General features: G+C 31.5%; 1 protein-coding gene across 1 annotated transcript in view; it reads left to right on the forward strand.

Moving 5' to 3' along the window:
* LOC133649523 (protocadherin Fat 3) overlaps positions 1-15,255 on the forward strand; it is a 235,516-nt gene that overhangs the window by 88,099 nt on the left and 132,162 nt on the right. Inside the window, exons 8-9 of the mRNA XM_062046111.1 lie at positions 6,207-6,521; positions 9,244-9,454. Coding sequence (XP_061902095.1) covers positions 6,207-6,521; positions 9,244-9,454 — 526 coding nt within the window. The remainder of the gene's footprint in view (positions 1-6,206; positions 6,522-9,243; positions 9,455-15,255) is intronic.

The following is a 15,255-nucleotide window of genomic DNA, read 5'->3' on the forward strand; positions in this document are numbered from 1 at the left end:
AGACTTCTCACGCAACTTATTAGGCGCCGCTGAGCCTACAGCGGCAATGAAATGAAATGAGGCCCCCGCTGACCCCGCCTCGGTGTTTATCTATTGCCAACTGTCTGGAGCGGAACCAACTGCTCTGCTTTGTTGGGCTCCGGTGCGCAGAGAGAGGACTCTCGGGAAGGTAATAACACTCGGGGGTCACTTCATTAGGTACACCAGCAGCAGAGAGAGTCCAAATGGATGAGAAGTGGCAGACCACTTTAAATGAAGTGGCAGACCACTTTAAATGAAGTGGCGGACCACTTTAAATGATGTGGCAGACCACTTTAAATGAAGTGGCAGACCACTTTAAATGATGTAGAAGACCACTTTAAATGATGTAGCAGACCACTTTAAATGAAGTGGCAGACCACTTTAAATGAAGTGGCAGACCACTTTAAATGAAATGGCAGACCACGTTAAATGAAGTGGCAGACCACTTTAAATGATGTGGCAGACCACTTTAAATGAAGTGGCAGGCCACTTTAAATGATGTGGCGGACCACTTTAAATGAAGTGGCAGACCACTTTAAATGAAGTGGCAGACCACTTTAAATGAAGTGGCAGACCACTTTAAATTACGTGGCAGACCACTTTAAATGAAGTGGCAGACCACTTTAAATGAAGTGGCAGACCACTTTAAATGAAGTGGCAGACCACTTTAAATGATGTGGCAGACCACTTTAAATGAAGTGGCAGACCACTTTAAATGATGTGGCGGACCACTTTAAATGAGGTGGCAGACCACTTTAAATGAAGTGGCAGACCACTTTAAATGAAGTGGCAGACCACTTTAAATGATGTGGCAGACCACTTTAAATGACGTGGCAGACCACTTTAAATTAAGTGACAGACCACTTTAAATGATGTGGCGGACCACTTTAAATTACGTGGCAGACCACGTTAAATGAAGTGGCAGACCACTTTAAATGAAGTGGCAGACCACTTTAAATGAAGTGGCAGACCACTTTAAATGAAGTGGCAGACCACTTTAAATGAAGTGGCAGACCACTTTAAATGAAGTGGCAGACCACTTTAAATGATGTGGCGGACCACTTTAAATGAGGTGGCAGACCACTTTAAATGAAGTGGCAGACCACTTTAAATGAAGTGGCAGACCACTTTAAATGATGTGGCAGACCACTTTAAATGACGTGGCAGACCACTTTAAATTAAGTGACAGACCACTTTAAATGATGTGCCGGACCACTTTAAATGATGTGGCGGACCACTTTAAATTACGTGGCAGACCACGTTAAATGAAGTGGCAGACCACTTTAAATGAAGTGGCAGACCACTTTAAATGAAGTGGCAGACCACTTTAAATGAAGTGGCAGACCACTTTAAATGAAGTGGCAGACCACTTTAAATTATGTGGCAGACCACGTTAAATGATGTGGCAGACCACTTTAAATAATGTGGCAGACCACTTTAAAAGAAGTGGCAGACCACTTTAAATGATGTGGCAGACCACTTTAAATGAAGAGGCAGACCACTTTAAATTATGTGGCACACCACATTAAATGATGTGGCAGACCACGTTAAATGAAGTGGCAGACCACTTTAAATGATGTAGCAGACCACTTTAAATGAAGTGGCACACCACTTTAAATGAAGAGGCAGACCACTTTAAATGATGTGGCACACCACATTAAATGATGTGGCAGACCACTTTAAATGAAGAGGCAGACCACTTTAAATGAAGTGGCAGACCACTTTAAATGAAGTGGCACACCACATTAAATGATGTGGCAGAACACATTAAATTATGTGGCAGACCACATTAAATGATGTGGCAGAACACATTAAATTATGTGGCAGACCACATTAAATGATGTGGCAGAACACATTAAATTACGTGGCAGACCACTTTAAATGATGTGGCAGACCACATTAAATTATGTGGCAGACCACATTAAATTATGTGGCAGACCACATTAAATGATGACAAAGAAAACGTTGCAAAATGACATGCAACACCTTGCAAAATGACAAAGAAAATGTTACAAAATTTTAAAAAAAGGTTGCAAAATAAAGAAAATGTTGCAAAATGTCAAAGAAAATGTTGCAAAATAAAGAAAAGGTTGCAAAATGACAAAGAAAACAATGCAAAATGACAAAAAAAAAATCTAAAATAAAGAAAACGTTGCAAAATAACAAGCAAAATATTGCAAAATAAAGAAAACGTTGCAAAATAACAAGCAATATATTGCAAAATAAAGAAAATGTTGCAAAATAAGAAAAATGTTGCAAAATCAAGAAAACGTTGCAAAATAACGAGGAAAACGTTGCAAAATAACAAAGAAAATGTCACAAAATGACAAAGAAAACGTTGCAAAATGACATGCAACACCTTGCAAAATGACAAAGAAAATGTTGCAAAATAAAAAAAAAGGTTGGAAAATAAAGAAAAGGTTGCAAAATGTCAAAGTAAATGTTGCAAAACAAAAAAGGGTTGCAAAATAAAGAAAAGGTTGCAAAATGTCAAAGAAAATGTTGAAAAATAAAGAAAAGGTTGCAAAATGACAAAGAAAACAATGCAAAATTACAACAAAAAAAATTCTAAAATAAAGAAAACGTTGCAAAATAACAAGCAAAATATTGCAAAATAAAGAAAACGTTGCAAAATAACAAGCAAAATATTGCAAAATAAAGAAAATGTTGCAAAATAAGAAAAATGTTACAAAATCAAGAAAACGTTGCAAAATAACGAGGAAAACGTTGCAAAATAACAAAGAAAATGTCGCAAAATGACAAAGAAAACGTTGCAAAATGACATGCAACACCTTGCAAAATGACAAAGAAAATGTTGCAAAATAAAAAAAAGGTTGGAAAATAAAGAAAAGGTTGCAAAATGTCAAAGAAAATGTTGCAAAACAAAAAAGGGTTGCAAAATAAAGAAAAGGTTGCAAAATGTCAAAGAAAATGTTGAAAAATGAAGAAAAGGTTGCAAAATGACAAAGAAAACAATGCAAAATTACAACAACAAAAATTCTAAAATAAAGAAAACGTTGCAAAATAACAAGCAAAATATTGCTAAATAAAGAAAACCTTGCAAAATAAGAAAAATGTTGCAAAACGAAGAAAACGTTGCAAAATAACAAGGAAAACGTTGCAAAATAACAAGGAAAATGTTGCAAAATGACAAAGAAAACATTGCAAAATGACATGCAACACTTTGCAAAATGACAAAGAAAAGGTTGCAAAATTTAAAAAAAAGGTTGCAAAATAAAGAAAATGTTGCAAAATGTCAAAGAAAATGTTGCAAAATAAAGAAAAGGTTGCAAATGCCAAAGAAAACAATGCAAAATTACCAAAAAAATTTCGAAAATAAAGAAAACGTTGCAAAATAACAAGCAAGATATTGCAAAATAAAGAAAAAGTCGCAAAATAACAAGAACAATGTTGCAAAATAAAGAAAACATTGCAAAATGACAAAGGAAATGTTGCAAAATAAGGAAATAATGAACATATCAGACAGAAAAGTGACAGATTGTAGCCAAAGACTGATTTCCATCTGCATCTCATTGCAAAGAAACACTAATTCAGCGTTATAGTGAGTCGTATTTTGCACGCACTTATTCTTGCTGTGTTTATAATGCTGAAAATAATGCCTACATTAAACCGGTCGGTGGTGCAAAAAAGGTTGGGGACCGCCGGTTTAGGGCACACATAGCAGGCCCATTTCCACGGGAATTTTCTCCTTATAATTATTATACCGAATAATGCATTGCGAGAATCGTGAGTCAATTCCGAATCAAAATCGTCACTTTTGTTAGATGGCCAAAGATTCACACCCCTATTTATTACTAAATGATATCATGTTGTTGAGGTGTGGAATAAGCGGAAGAAGGTTGTTGTAAAGATGGCGGTGCGTGCACAGACGGTCATTAAAAGTCCAGTCAGCATCAAGCCGCTTGCACCAGCGTTCACCCTGACGCCATCAAATCCATTTCGCCATCAGACCTTTGCCTCCGCCCGCAGGGCATCGCTAATTCAGAGAGATTTCCCATGAGCCTCGGCTCCTCGCCGCCTCGGCTAACAACCACGCGGACAGTAGTGATGTGCGATACCACTGAATTGTCTTTCCGTTTCGATACCATGTAAATTTCGGGCTGGTATCGGCGATACCGATCCGATAAATTGTAAAAGTTGTGTATTATCAAAATAATAACATATCTATTAGAAAAAAAACAACATGAAAAATGTAAGAAAAAAAGAGCAACAAATTCGAATACTATGAAAAAAAACAGACATTTTAAAACTAAAAATAATTATATAATATACTTAGTCACATGTAACACTAATGTTTGCCTTTAAATATATATATTATCTGTTTTTAGCATTTTTCTTTTAAAATAAAAATATTAAAAATGACTTTTCAGTGGAAAAAGTTTAGATGTAAAATATTAGAAGCGCTCAAAATAAAAATAAAATATACTTAAAATATGAACAAAGTGTTGTTGGTAATTAATTGAAAGATAAAATAATAGTAACGTATGAATTCATTTGAATTGCAACAACCATAATAAAGTCTGTTAAATGTGTAACTGAACATTATTATTTTTGAACAGACAGAATCTTTGACACACTCGTTAATGCAGTTAAATAACCATGTTATTATTTTTGTTTTTTATTCTATTCTTACAATAAAATTGTAAGAAAAAGAGCAAAAAAATCAGTATGTAATGAGAAAATTTTTTAATTTTCTAATAAAAATGTATATTTATATAATTAGTCAGCAATAATACAAAGCCACAATATAGTTTTTTGGCATTTAAAAAAAATAAAATAAAATATATCAATATGGCCCCTGTATACTTTGACTTTTCAGTTCGTGGCCCTTGGTGAATAAAGTTTGGACACCTTTGATCTAAAATAGTAGAAGCGCTCAAAATAAAAATAAAAATATACGTAAAATATAAACAAAGCTTAAGATGAATAAATACAAATAATACAGTATTAACTTGTTAATTAATTGGAAAAATTTTAGGAGTTCTCAAAATAAAAATAAAATATACTTAAAATCTGCAAACAAAGTTTAAGATAATTAACAATAAAAAAATGAATATCAACGTATTAATTTGAAAAATACTGGGACTTCTCAAAATAAACATAAAATAAACTTCAAATATATAAACAATGTTTGAGATAATTAATTATAAAGCAATAATATTATTTTTTTTATTAATTGGAAAAATATTATGAGTTTTCAAAATAAATACAAAATATACTTAAAATATAAAAAATAAAGTTTAAGATAATTAATAATAAAAATTATAATATTGACTAATTAATTAATTAGAAAAATATTAGTTTTCAAAATAAAAGTATAAAACATACTTAAAATATAAAAACTAGGTTTAAGATAATTGATCATTAATAAAAACATATATAATATTAACTTATTAATTAATTGGAAAAATATTAGGAGTTTTCAAAATAAAAATAAAATATACTTAAAATATAAAAACAAAGTTTAAGATAATTAATAATAAAAACAATGATATTGACTTATTAATTAATTTGGAAAAATATTAGGAGTTCTAAAAATAAGCATAAAACATAAACAAAGTTTAGTTAGTTGGTTAATTAAAACATTTAATATTACCAACATTGTTAAAAGTGTAACTGAACATGATTATTTTCATACAGGCAGAATCTTTGACACACTAGTTTATACTATTATTATTATTGTATTCTATTCTTACATGGGGAAAAAAACCAAGGGGCTGGGGAGAGGGAAGTCTGGGCTTAAATGCTTAGGCTGCTGCCCCCGCGACCCGACTTCGGATAAGTGGAAGAAGATGGATGGATGGATGAATGAATGGATGGGGGAAAAAACAACAGTAAAATGTTAGAAAAAAAGTAGTATATACATATATACTGTACATATATAAACATATCCATTTGTATACATATATATGTACACATATATATATATATATATATATATATGTATATATATATATACAGTATATATATATATATATATATATATATATATATATATATATATATATATATATATATATATATATATATATATATATATTTTTTTTATTTTTTTTGCACACACATACATAGTCACCTTAAGCTGACAATATCTGTTTTTAGCATTATCGGCGGTATTGATATTGCAGTATGGATAACCGACATGTCTCCCCCCCGTTCCCTAGGTGACGGTCCTAGACGGGCCGGTGACCACCCGCCAGTCCACCGTGTGGGTCATGGTGCACGTGGACGACGAGAACGACAACCCGCCCGTCTTCCCCGAGGTCATGTACCGCGTCAGCTTGCCCGAGCGGGACCGCAGCAGGCGCGGCGAGGCCGTCTACCGCGTCTTCGCGCACGACCGCGACCTGGGCGCCAACGCCAACGTCAGCTACAGCATCCTGGACGGCAACGGCGACGAGACGTTCGGCATCGACCAGCGCACCGCCACGGTGTCGTCCAAGAAGGCGGTGGCGGCGGGCAGCTACTACGTCCTCACCGTAGGTTTGACCTCTGAAATCCAAGGAAATGTTTCTTTAACCGCTCACGCTGGCTGCTTTTCATCACACACAAATCCTTTTTTTTTAGCATCACAATTCCTTTTTATGAGCCGGCAAAGATCAATTTGATCCCCGCGGATAAAAGAGTTTTTATATTTCAGTCACTCCATCAAGTCAACAACACAAAGTTCTGATAATAAAACACTTCATAAGGTTTGCTACTTTTTACAAGACTTTATGATGCTACGTTCCACGTGAGGACGCCACGTCGTTCACATAGGGCTGGGCGATACGGCTGACAACGTATTTCAAATGTAATTTTCCTCTGATTATAAGCCCCTCAGCTATTTCTTATTATTTTTATATTTTAAAAATATAAAGTATAAAAATATTTTTATATGTTTTACAATTTTACATAATATATATTAATATGCTGTTGTTTTATTTTTAGATATTTATGTTTTTTACATATTCTAAATGCAACATTCCTCTAACTATAAGCCCCTCAGCTATTTTTACATTTATTGTATTTTAATTTTTTTTAAATTTACATTTTTACATTATACATGTATTTAAAAAAATATATTTTATTTTTATATATTTGTTTACATATTTCAAAAGTAACTTTCCTCTGATTATAATGCCCTCAGCTATTTTTATTATTTATATTTATATTGTATTTTTATATTAACATTTTTACATTATATGTATGATTTATATTTTGTTCTTTTATTTTTTTGATATTTATATACATGTTCTTACATATTTCAAATGTAACATTCCTCTGATTATAATGCCCTCAGCTATTTTTATCATTTATATTTGTATTATATTTTTTATTTTCAGATTGAAATTTTTACATGATCTAATAATTTTTATTTTGTTGTTTTATTTATATATATTTATATGTATATACAGTATATTTTTTTTACATATTTCAAAAGTAATTTTTCTTTGAGTATAACCCCCTCAGCAATTTTTTTATTATTTATTATTTTTATTGTATTTATTATTTTTATATTTACATTTTTACATCACACATATATATATATATATATATATATATATATATATATATATATATATATATATATATATATATATATATATATATATATATATATATATATATATATATATATATATATATATATATATATATATATATTTTGTTGTTTTATTTTTAGATATTTATGTTTTTTTTTTTACTTATTTCAAATGTAAAATTCCTCTGATTATAATCCCCTCAGCTATTTTTATATTTATTGTATTTTTTATTTTCATATTTAAATGTTTACATTATATATATAATTTATATTTTGTTGTTTTATTTTTATATATTTTATACATACTTAAAAAGTAACTTTCCTCTGATTATAATGGCCTCAGCTATTTTTATTATGTTTTATTTACATTGTATTTTTGTATGAAAATGTTTACATTATATATATTATTTATATTTTGTTGTTTTATTGTTACATATTTACATATATATTTGTTTACATATTTCAAAAGTAATTTTCCTCTGATTATAATCCCCTTAGGTATTTTTTTTATTATTTATTATTTTTATTGTACCTTTTTTTATATATTTATATTTTTACATCATATATATTATTTATATTTTGTTGTTTTATTTTTAGATATTTATGTTTTTTGTTTTTTTTACATATTACAAATGTAACATTCCTCTAATTATAAGCCCCTCAGCTATTTTTATATTCATTGAATTTTTTATATTCATATTTAAATGTTTACATTATACATATATTAACATTTTGTTGTTTTATTTTTATATACAGCCCTTTGAGACACTTGTGATTTAGGGCTATATGAATAAACATGGATTGATATATTTATTTACATATTTCAAAAGTAACTTTCCTCTGATTATAATCCCCTAAGCTATTTTTTATTATTTTTATTTTTATTGTATTTTTATATTTAAATTTCTACATTATATATATTATTTACATTTTGTTGTTTTGTTTTTAGATATATGTTTTACATATTACAAATATAACATTCCTCTGGTTATAATACCCTCAGCTATTTTATATTAATTGTATTTTTTATATTCATGGTAACATTTTTACATTATACATATATTCAAATGTTTTATTTTTATATATTTATTTACATATTTCAAAAGTCACTTTCCTCTGATTATAATCCCCTAAGATATTTTTTATTATTTTTTATTTATATTGTATTTTTATAATTACATTTCTACATTATATATATTATTTATATTTTGTTGTTTTATTTTTAGATATATATTTTACATATTACAAATATAACATTCCTCTGATTATAACGCCCTCAGCTATTTTTACGATTTATATTTGTACTGTATATTTTTATTTCATATTTAAATTTTTACATTATCTATTAATTTATATTTTGTTGTTTCATTTTTTTATATTTACATATTTTTTTTACATATTTCAAAAGTAATTTTCCTCTGATTATAATCCCCTCAGCTATTTTTTATTATTTATGTTGTATTTTTCATTTTTATATTTACATTTTTACATAATATATATTATTTATATTTTGTTGTTTTATTTTTAATAATGTTTTATTTTCCTCCGATTATAAGCCCCTCAGCTATTTTTATATTTATTGTATTTTTTATTTTCATATTTAAAATTTTTACATTATACATACATTTAAATTTTTTTGTTTTATTTTTATATGACGTCATTTCCTGTCTCCCAAGATCAAAGCGGAGGACGGCGGCGACCCCCCGCTGTGGACCACCGTCCAACTCCACGTGGAGTGGATCAGCAGGCCCGCGCCCTCGCCGCTGCCCCTACTGTTCACGCAGCGGTGCTACAACTTCACCGTGGCGGAGACAGCCGCCGTGGCCCAGCCCGTGGGGGCGGTGGCCGTGGGTCAGTCCGACACTCCCGTATGGTTCAACATCGTAGGTAAGAGCGCTCGCAGGGTTTGCAAAGTGAGATGCGTTGACCAAAATATATCAAAATAGCTAAATATTTTGGTATTTTTCAAAAATATTTTTTTAACTAGTGATGTCATCCTCTAGCAGGCACAAGACATTGAAACAACGTTGGGAACTTGTTGAATTTGGTCCTGACGTTGAGCAACTCAAACATAACGTTGAAACAACGTGCTTTTTGACGACAATTAATCACTGTTGGGTTGTGACGTTGAGTTGACCATTGAATTTTGGTCATTTCCCCAACAAAAATTCTACAACACAAATACAACGTTGAAACAACGTGCTTTTTGACGACATTTAATCACTGTTGGGTTCTGACGTTGATTTGACCATTGAATTTTGGTCATTTCCCCAACAAAAATTCTACAACACAAATACAACGTTGAAACAACATGCTTTTTGACAACGTTTGTTCAATGTCAGGTTGTGATGTTGATTTGACATTGAAATTTGGTCATTTTTCAAGCAATATTCTACAACACAAATACAACGTTGAAACAACATGCTTTTTGACGACGTTACATCAATGTCGGGTTCTAACGTTGATTTGACCGTTGAATTTTGGTCATTTTCCAACTAATGTTCTACAACACAAATGCAACGTTAAAACAACATGCTTTTTGACAACGTTTAACCAATGTCAGGTTGTGATGTTGATTTGACATTGAAATTTGGTCATTTGTCAACCAATATTCTACAACACAAATACAACGTTGAAACAACATGCTTTTTGACGACGTTTGTTCAATGTCAGCTTGTTGATTTGACCATTGAAATTCGGTCATTTGTCAACCAATATTCTACAACACAAATACAACGTTGAAACAACATGCTTTTTGACAACGTTTAATCAATGTTGGGTTGTGACGTTGATTTGACCATTGAAATTTGGTCATTTTACAACACAAATGCAACGTTGAAACAACATGCTTTTTGACAACGTTTAACCAATGTCAGGTTGTGATGTTGATTTGACCATTGAATTTTGGTCATTTTTCAACCAATATTCTACAACACAAATACAACGTTGAAACAACATGCTTTTTGACGACGTTTGTTCAATGTCAGGTTTTGATGTTGATTTGACATTAAAATTTGGTCATTTTTCAACCAATATTCTACAACACAAATACAACGTTGAAACAACGTTCTTTTTCACAACGTTTAATCAATGTTGGGTTGTGACGTTGATTTGACCATTGAATTTTGGTCATTTTACAACACAAATAAAACGTTGAAACAACTTGCTTTTTCACAACGTTTAATCAATGTCGGGTTCTGACGTTGATTTGACAATTGAATTTTGGTCATTTCCCAACAATTTCAACATTTGAAATTTGGTAATTTTTCAACCAATAGTCTACAACACAAATACAACGTTGAAACAACATGCTTTTTGACGACGGTACATCAACGTTGGGTTCTGACGTTGATTTGACCATTGAATTTTGGTCATTTTACAACACAAATACAACGTTGAAACAACATGCTTTTTGACAATTTTCAACCAATGTCAGGTTTTGATGTTGATTTTACGTTGAAATTTGGTCATTTTTCAACCAATAATCCACAACACAAATACAACGTTGAAACAACGTGCTTTTTGACGACGTTTGTTCAATGTCAGGTTGTTGATTTGACCATTGAAATTCAGTCATTTTGAACATGCTTTTTCACAACGTTTAATCAATGTTGGGTTGTGACGTTGATTTGACCATTGAATTTTGGTCATTTCCCAACAAAAATTCTACAACACAAATACAACGTTGAAACAACGTGCTTTTTGACGACGGTACATCAATGTTGAGTTCTGACGTTGATTTGACCATTGAATTTTGGTCATTTTACAACACAAATACAACGTTGAAACAACATGCTTTTTGACGACGATACATCAATGTCGGGTTCTGACGTTGATTTGACCATTGAATTTTGGTCATTTTACAACACAAATACAACGTTGAAACAACATACTTTTTGACAATTTTCAACCAATGTCAGGTTGTGATGTTGATTTGACATTGAAATTTGGTCATTTTTCAACCAATAATCCACAACGTTGAAACAACATGCTTTTTGACGACGTTTGTTCAATGTCAGGTTGTTGATTTGACCATCGAAATTCGGTCATTTTGAACATGCTTTTTCACAACGTTTAATCAGTGTCGGGTTCTGACGTTGATTTGACCATTGAATTTTGGTAATTTCCCAACAAAAATTCTACAACACAAATACAACGTTGAAACAACATGCTTTTTGACGACGATACATCAATTTCGGGTTGTGACGTTGATTTGACCATTGAATTTTGGTCATTTCCCAACAAAAATTCTACAACACAAATACAACGTTAAAACAACATGCTTTTTGACGACGTTTAATCAATGTCGGGTTCTGACGTTGATTTGACCATTGAATTTTGGTCATTTCCCCAACAAAAATTCTACAACACAAATAAAACGTTGAAACAACATGCTTTTTGACGACGATACATCAATGTCGGGTTGTGACGTTGATTTGACCATTGAAATTTGGTCATTTTACAACACAAATACAACGTTAAAACAACATGCTTTTTGACAACGTTTAACCAATGTTGGGTTCTGATGATGTTTTGACCATTGAATTTTGGTCATTCTACAACACAAATGCAACGTTGAAACAACATGCTTTTTCACAACGTTTAATCAATGTCGGGTTCTGACGTTGATTTGACCATTGAATTTTGGCCATTTTACAACATAAATACAACGTTGAAACGACATGCTTTTTGACAACGTTTAACCAATGTCAGGTTGTGATGTTGATTCGACCATTGAAATTTGGTCATTTTTCAACTAATATTCTACAACACAAATACAACGTTGAAACAACGTGCTTTTTCACAGCGTTTAATCAATGTCGGGTTGTGACGTTGATTTGACCATTGAATTTTGGTCATTTCCCAACAAAAATTCTACAACACAAATACAACATTGAAACAACATGCTTTTTGACGACGTTTGTTCAACGTCAGATTGTGACGTTGATTTTACCATTCAATTTTGGTCATTTTACAACACAAATACAACGTTTAACCAATGTCAGGTTGTGATGTTGATTCGACCATTGAAATTTGGTCATTTTTCAACTAATAGTCTACAACACAAATACAACGTCGAAACAACGTGCTTTTTCACAACGTTTAATCAATGTCGGGTTCTGACGTTGATTTGACCATTGAATTTTGGTCATTTTTCAACCAATAATCCACAACACAAATACAACGCTGAAACAACATGCTTTTTCACGACGTTTAATCAATGTCAGGTTGTGATGTTGATTTTACATTGAAATTTGGTCATTTTTCAACCAATAATCCACAACACAAATACAACGCTGAAACAACATGCTTTTTCACGACGTTTAATCAATGTCAGGTTGTGATGTTGATTTTACATTGAAATTTGGTCATTTTTCAACCAATAATCCACAACACAAATACAACGCTGAAACAACATGCTTTTTCACGACGTTTAATCAATGTCAGGTTGTGATGTTGATTTTACATTGAAATTTGGTCATTTTTCAACCAATAATCCACAACACAAATACAACGCTGAAACAACATGCTTTTTCACAACGTTTAATCAATGTCGGGTTCTGACGATGATTTGACCATTGAATTTTGGGTCATTTTACAATCAACATCTTACAACACAAATACAACGTTGAAACAACATGCTTTTTAACGACGTTTGTTCAATGTCAGGTTGTGACGTTGATTTGACCATTGAAATTTTGGTCATTTTTCAACCAATAGTCCACAACACAAATACAACTTTTTCACAACGTTTAATCAATGTCGGGTTGTGACGTTGATTTAACATTGAATTTTGGTCATTTCCCAACCAACAACGTGGATCCAACCTTAGACGTCAACGTCGTCTCAGTTTACAAATACAACTATTTTGCAACGTTACATCAATGTCTTGTGCCTGCAATTTTTTTTTTGTCTAAGTATTATATTATTTATGTTATTACCTTTTAATCATTCATAACCACCCCCCAGGCTTTTTTTTAAAAAAGCCACCCAAACTTGTCCCAAATATTTGTGCTTATTTTAGCTCCAAAAATGTTTAGTCTGACTATTATAATTTTTATTTTAACAACGTTTTATTATTCATAACCACCCCCAACCATGTTGAAATCTCCCGAAAATTGCCCCATTATTATTCATACCCAGTCTCACGACCTAAAAACTGTAATGATCAGACAAAAAACATTTTTGCAGCATAAAGGTTAGATTTTGACAAGCTTGTTATAGATCAGGGGTCACCAACCTTTTTGAAACCAAGAGCTACTTCTTGGGTAGTGATTAATGCGAAGGGCTACCAGTTTGATACACACTTCAATAAATTGCCAGAAATAGCCAATTTGCTCAATTTACCTTTAACTCTATGTTATTATTAATAATTAATGATATTTACACTTAATTGAACGGTTTAAAAGAGGAGAAAACACGGAAAAAAATGACAATTAAATTTTGAAACATAGTTTATCTTCAATTTTGACTCTTTAAAATTCAACCGAAAAAAAGAAGAGAAAAACTTAAAAAAAGAATTTATTGAACATCATTAGTAATTTTTCCTGATTAAGGTTAATTTTAGAATTTTGATGACATGTTTTAAATAGGTTAAAATCCAATCTACACTTCGTTAGAATATATAACAAATTGGACCAAGCTATATTTCTAACAAAGACAAATCATTATTTCTTCTAGATTTTCCAGAACAAACATTTCAAAATAAATTCAAAAGACTTTGAAACAAGATTTAAATTTGATTCTACAGATTTTCTAGATTTGCCAGAATAATTTTTTTGAATTTTAATCATAATACATTTGAAGAAATATTTCACAAAAAACAGAAGCTAAAATGAAAAATTTAATTAAAATTTATGTATTATTCTTTACAATAATAAAAACATTTTTTACTTGAACATTGATTTAAATTGTCAGGAAAGAAGAGGAAGGAATTTAAAAGGTAAAAAGGTATATGTGTTTAAAAATCCTAAAATCATTTTTAAGGTTGTATTTTTTCTCTAAAATTGTCTTTCTGAAAGTTATAAGAAGCAAAGTAAAAAAATTGTGGAGACCAAGTCTTTAAAATATTTTCTTGGATTTTCAAATTGTATTTGAGTTTTGTCTCTCTTAGAATTAAAAAATGTCGGGCAAAGCGAGACCAGCTTGCTAGTAAATAAATACAATTATAAAAATAGATGCAGCTCACTGGTAAGTGCTGCTATTTGAGCTATTTTTAGAACAGGCCGGCGGGCTACTCATCTGGTCCTTACGGGCTACCTGGTGCCCGCGGGCACCGCGTTGGTGACCCCTGTTATAGATAATAAAAACGTTAACAACATAAAAACCACTTTGACAAAAACAGCCAGCAAAAAAAGTAGGACAAGCGATTAAAATGATGACTTATTTAAAAACCGGGTCCAACAAAATCATGATACAACACGAAGGGAAGGCGGTGTCATTTGAATATTTGCCGTGTTAACTTGACACAGATGTTGCCTTTGAGCACGGAAGCAGGAAGTACCAATAGTTTGTTTCCATGAGGCACCACTTTGCATTCCAACATGTCAACATCAATATATTTTACGTGTTCCCATTTGTTCATCTGTGCGATGGCAACATGCAGCACTAATTGATTGTGGCGACCTTTCGATGCCCCGCTGTACGCAGCCGTCGCCGGTTCTGGAAATAATCAACAGCACGCTGGC

Source organism: Entelurus aequoreus, linkage group LG05, assembly GCF_033978785.1.
Source record: "Entelurus aequoreus isolate RoL-2023_Sb linkage group LG05, RoL_Eaeq_v1.1, whole genome shotgun sequence".
Taxonomy (NCBI): Eukaryota; Metazoa; Chordata; class Actinopteri; order Syngnathiformes; family Syngnathidae; genus Entelurus; species Entelurus aequoreus.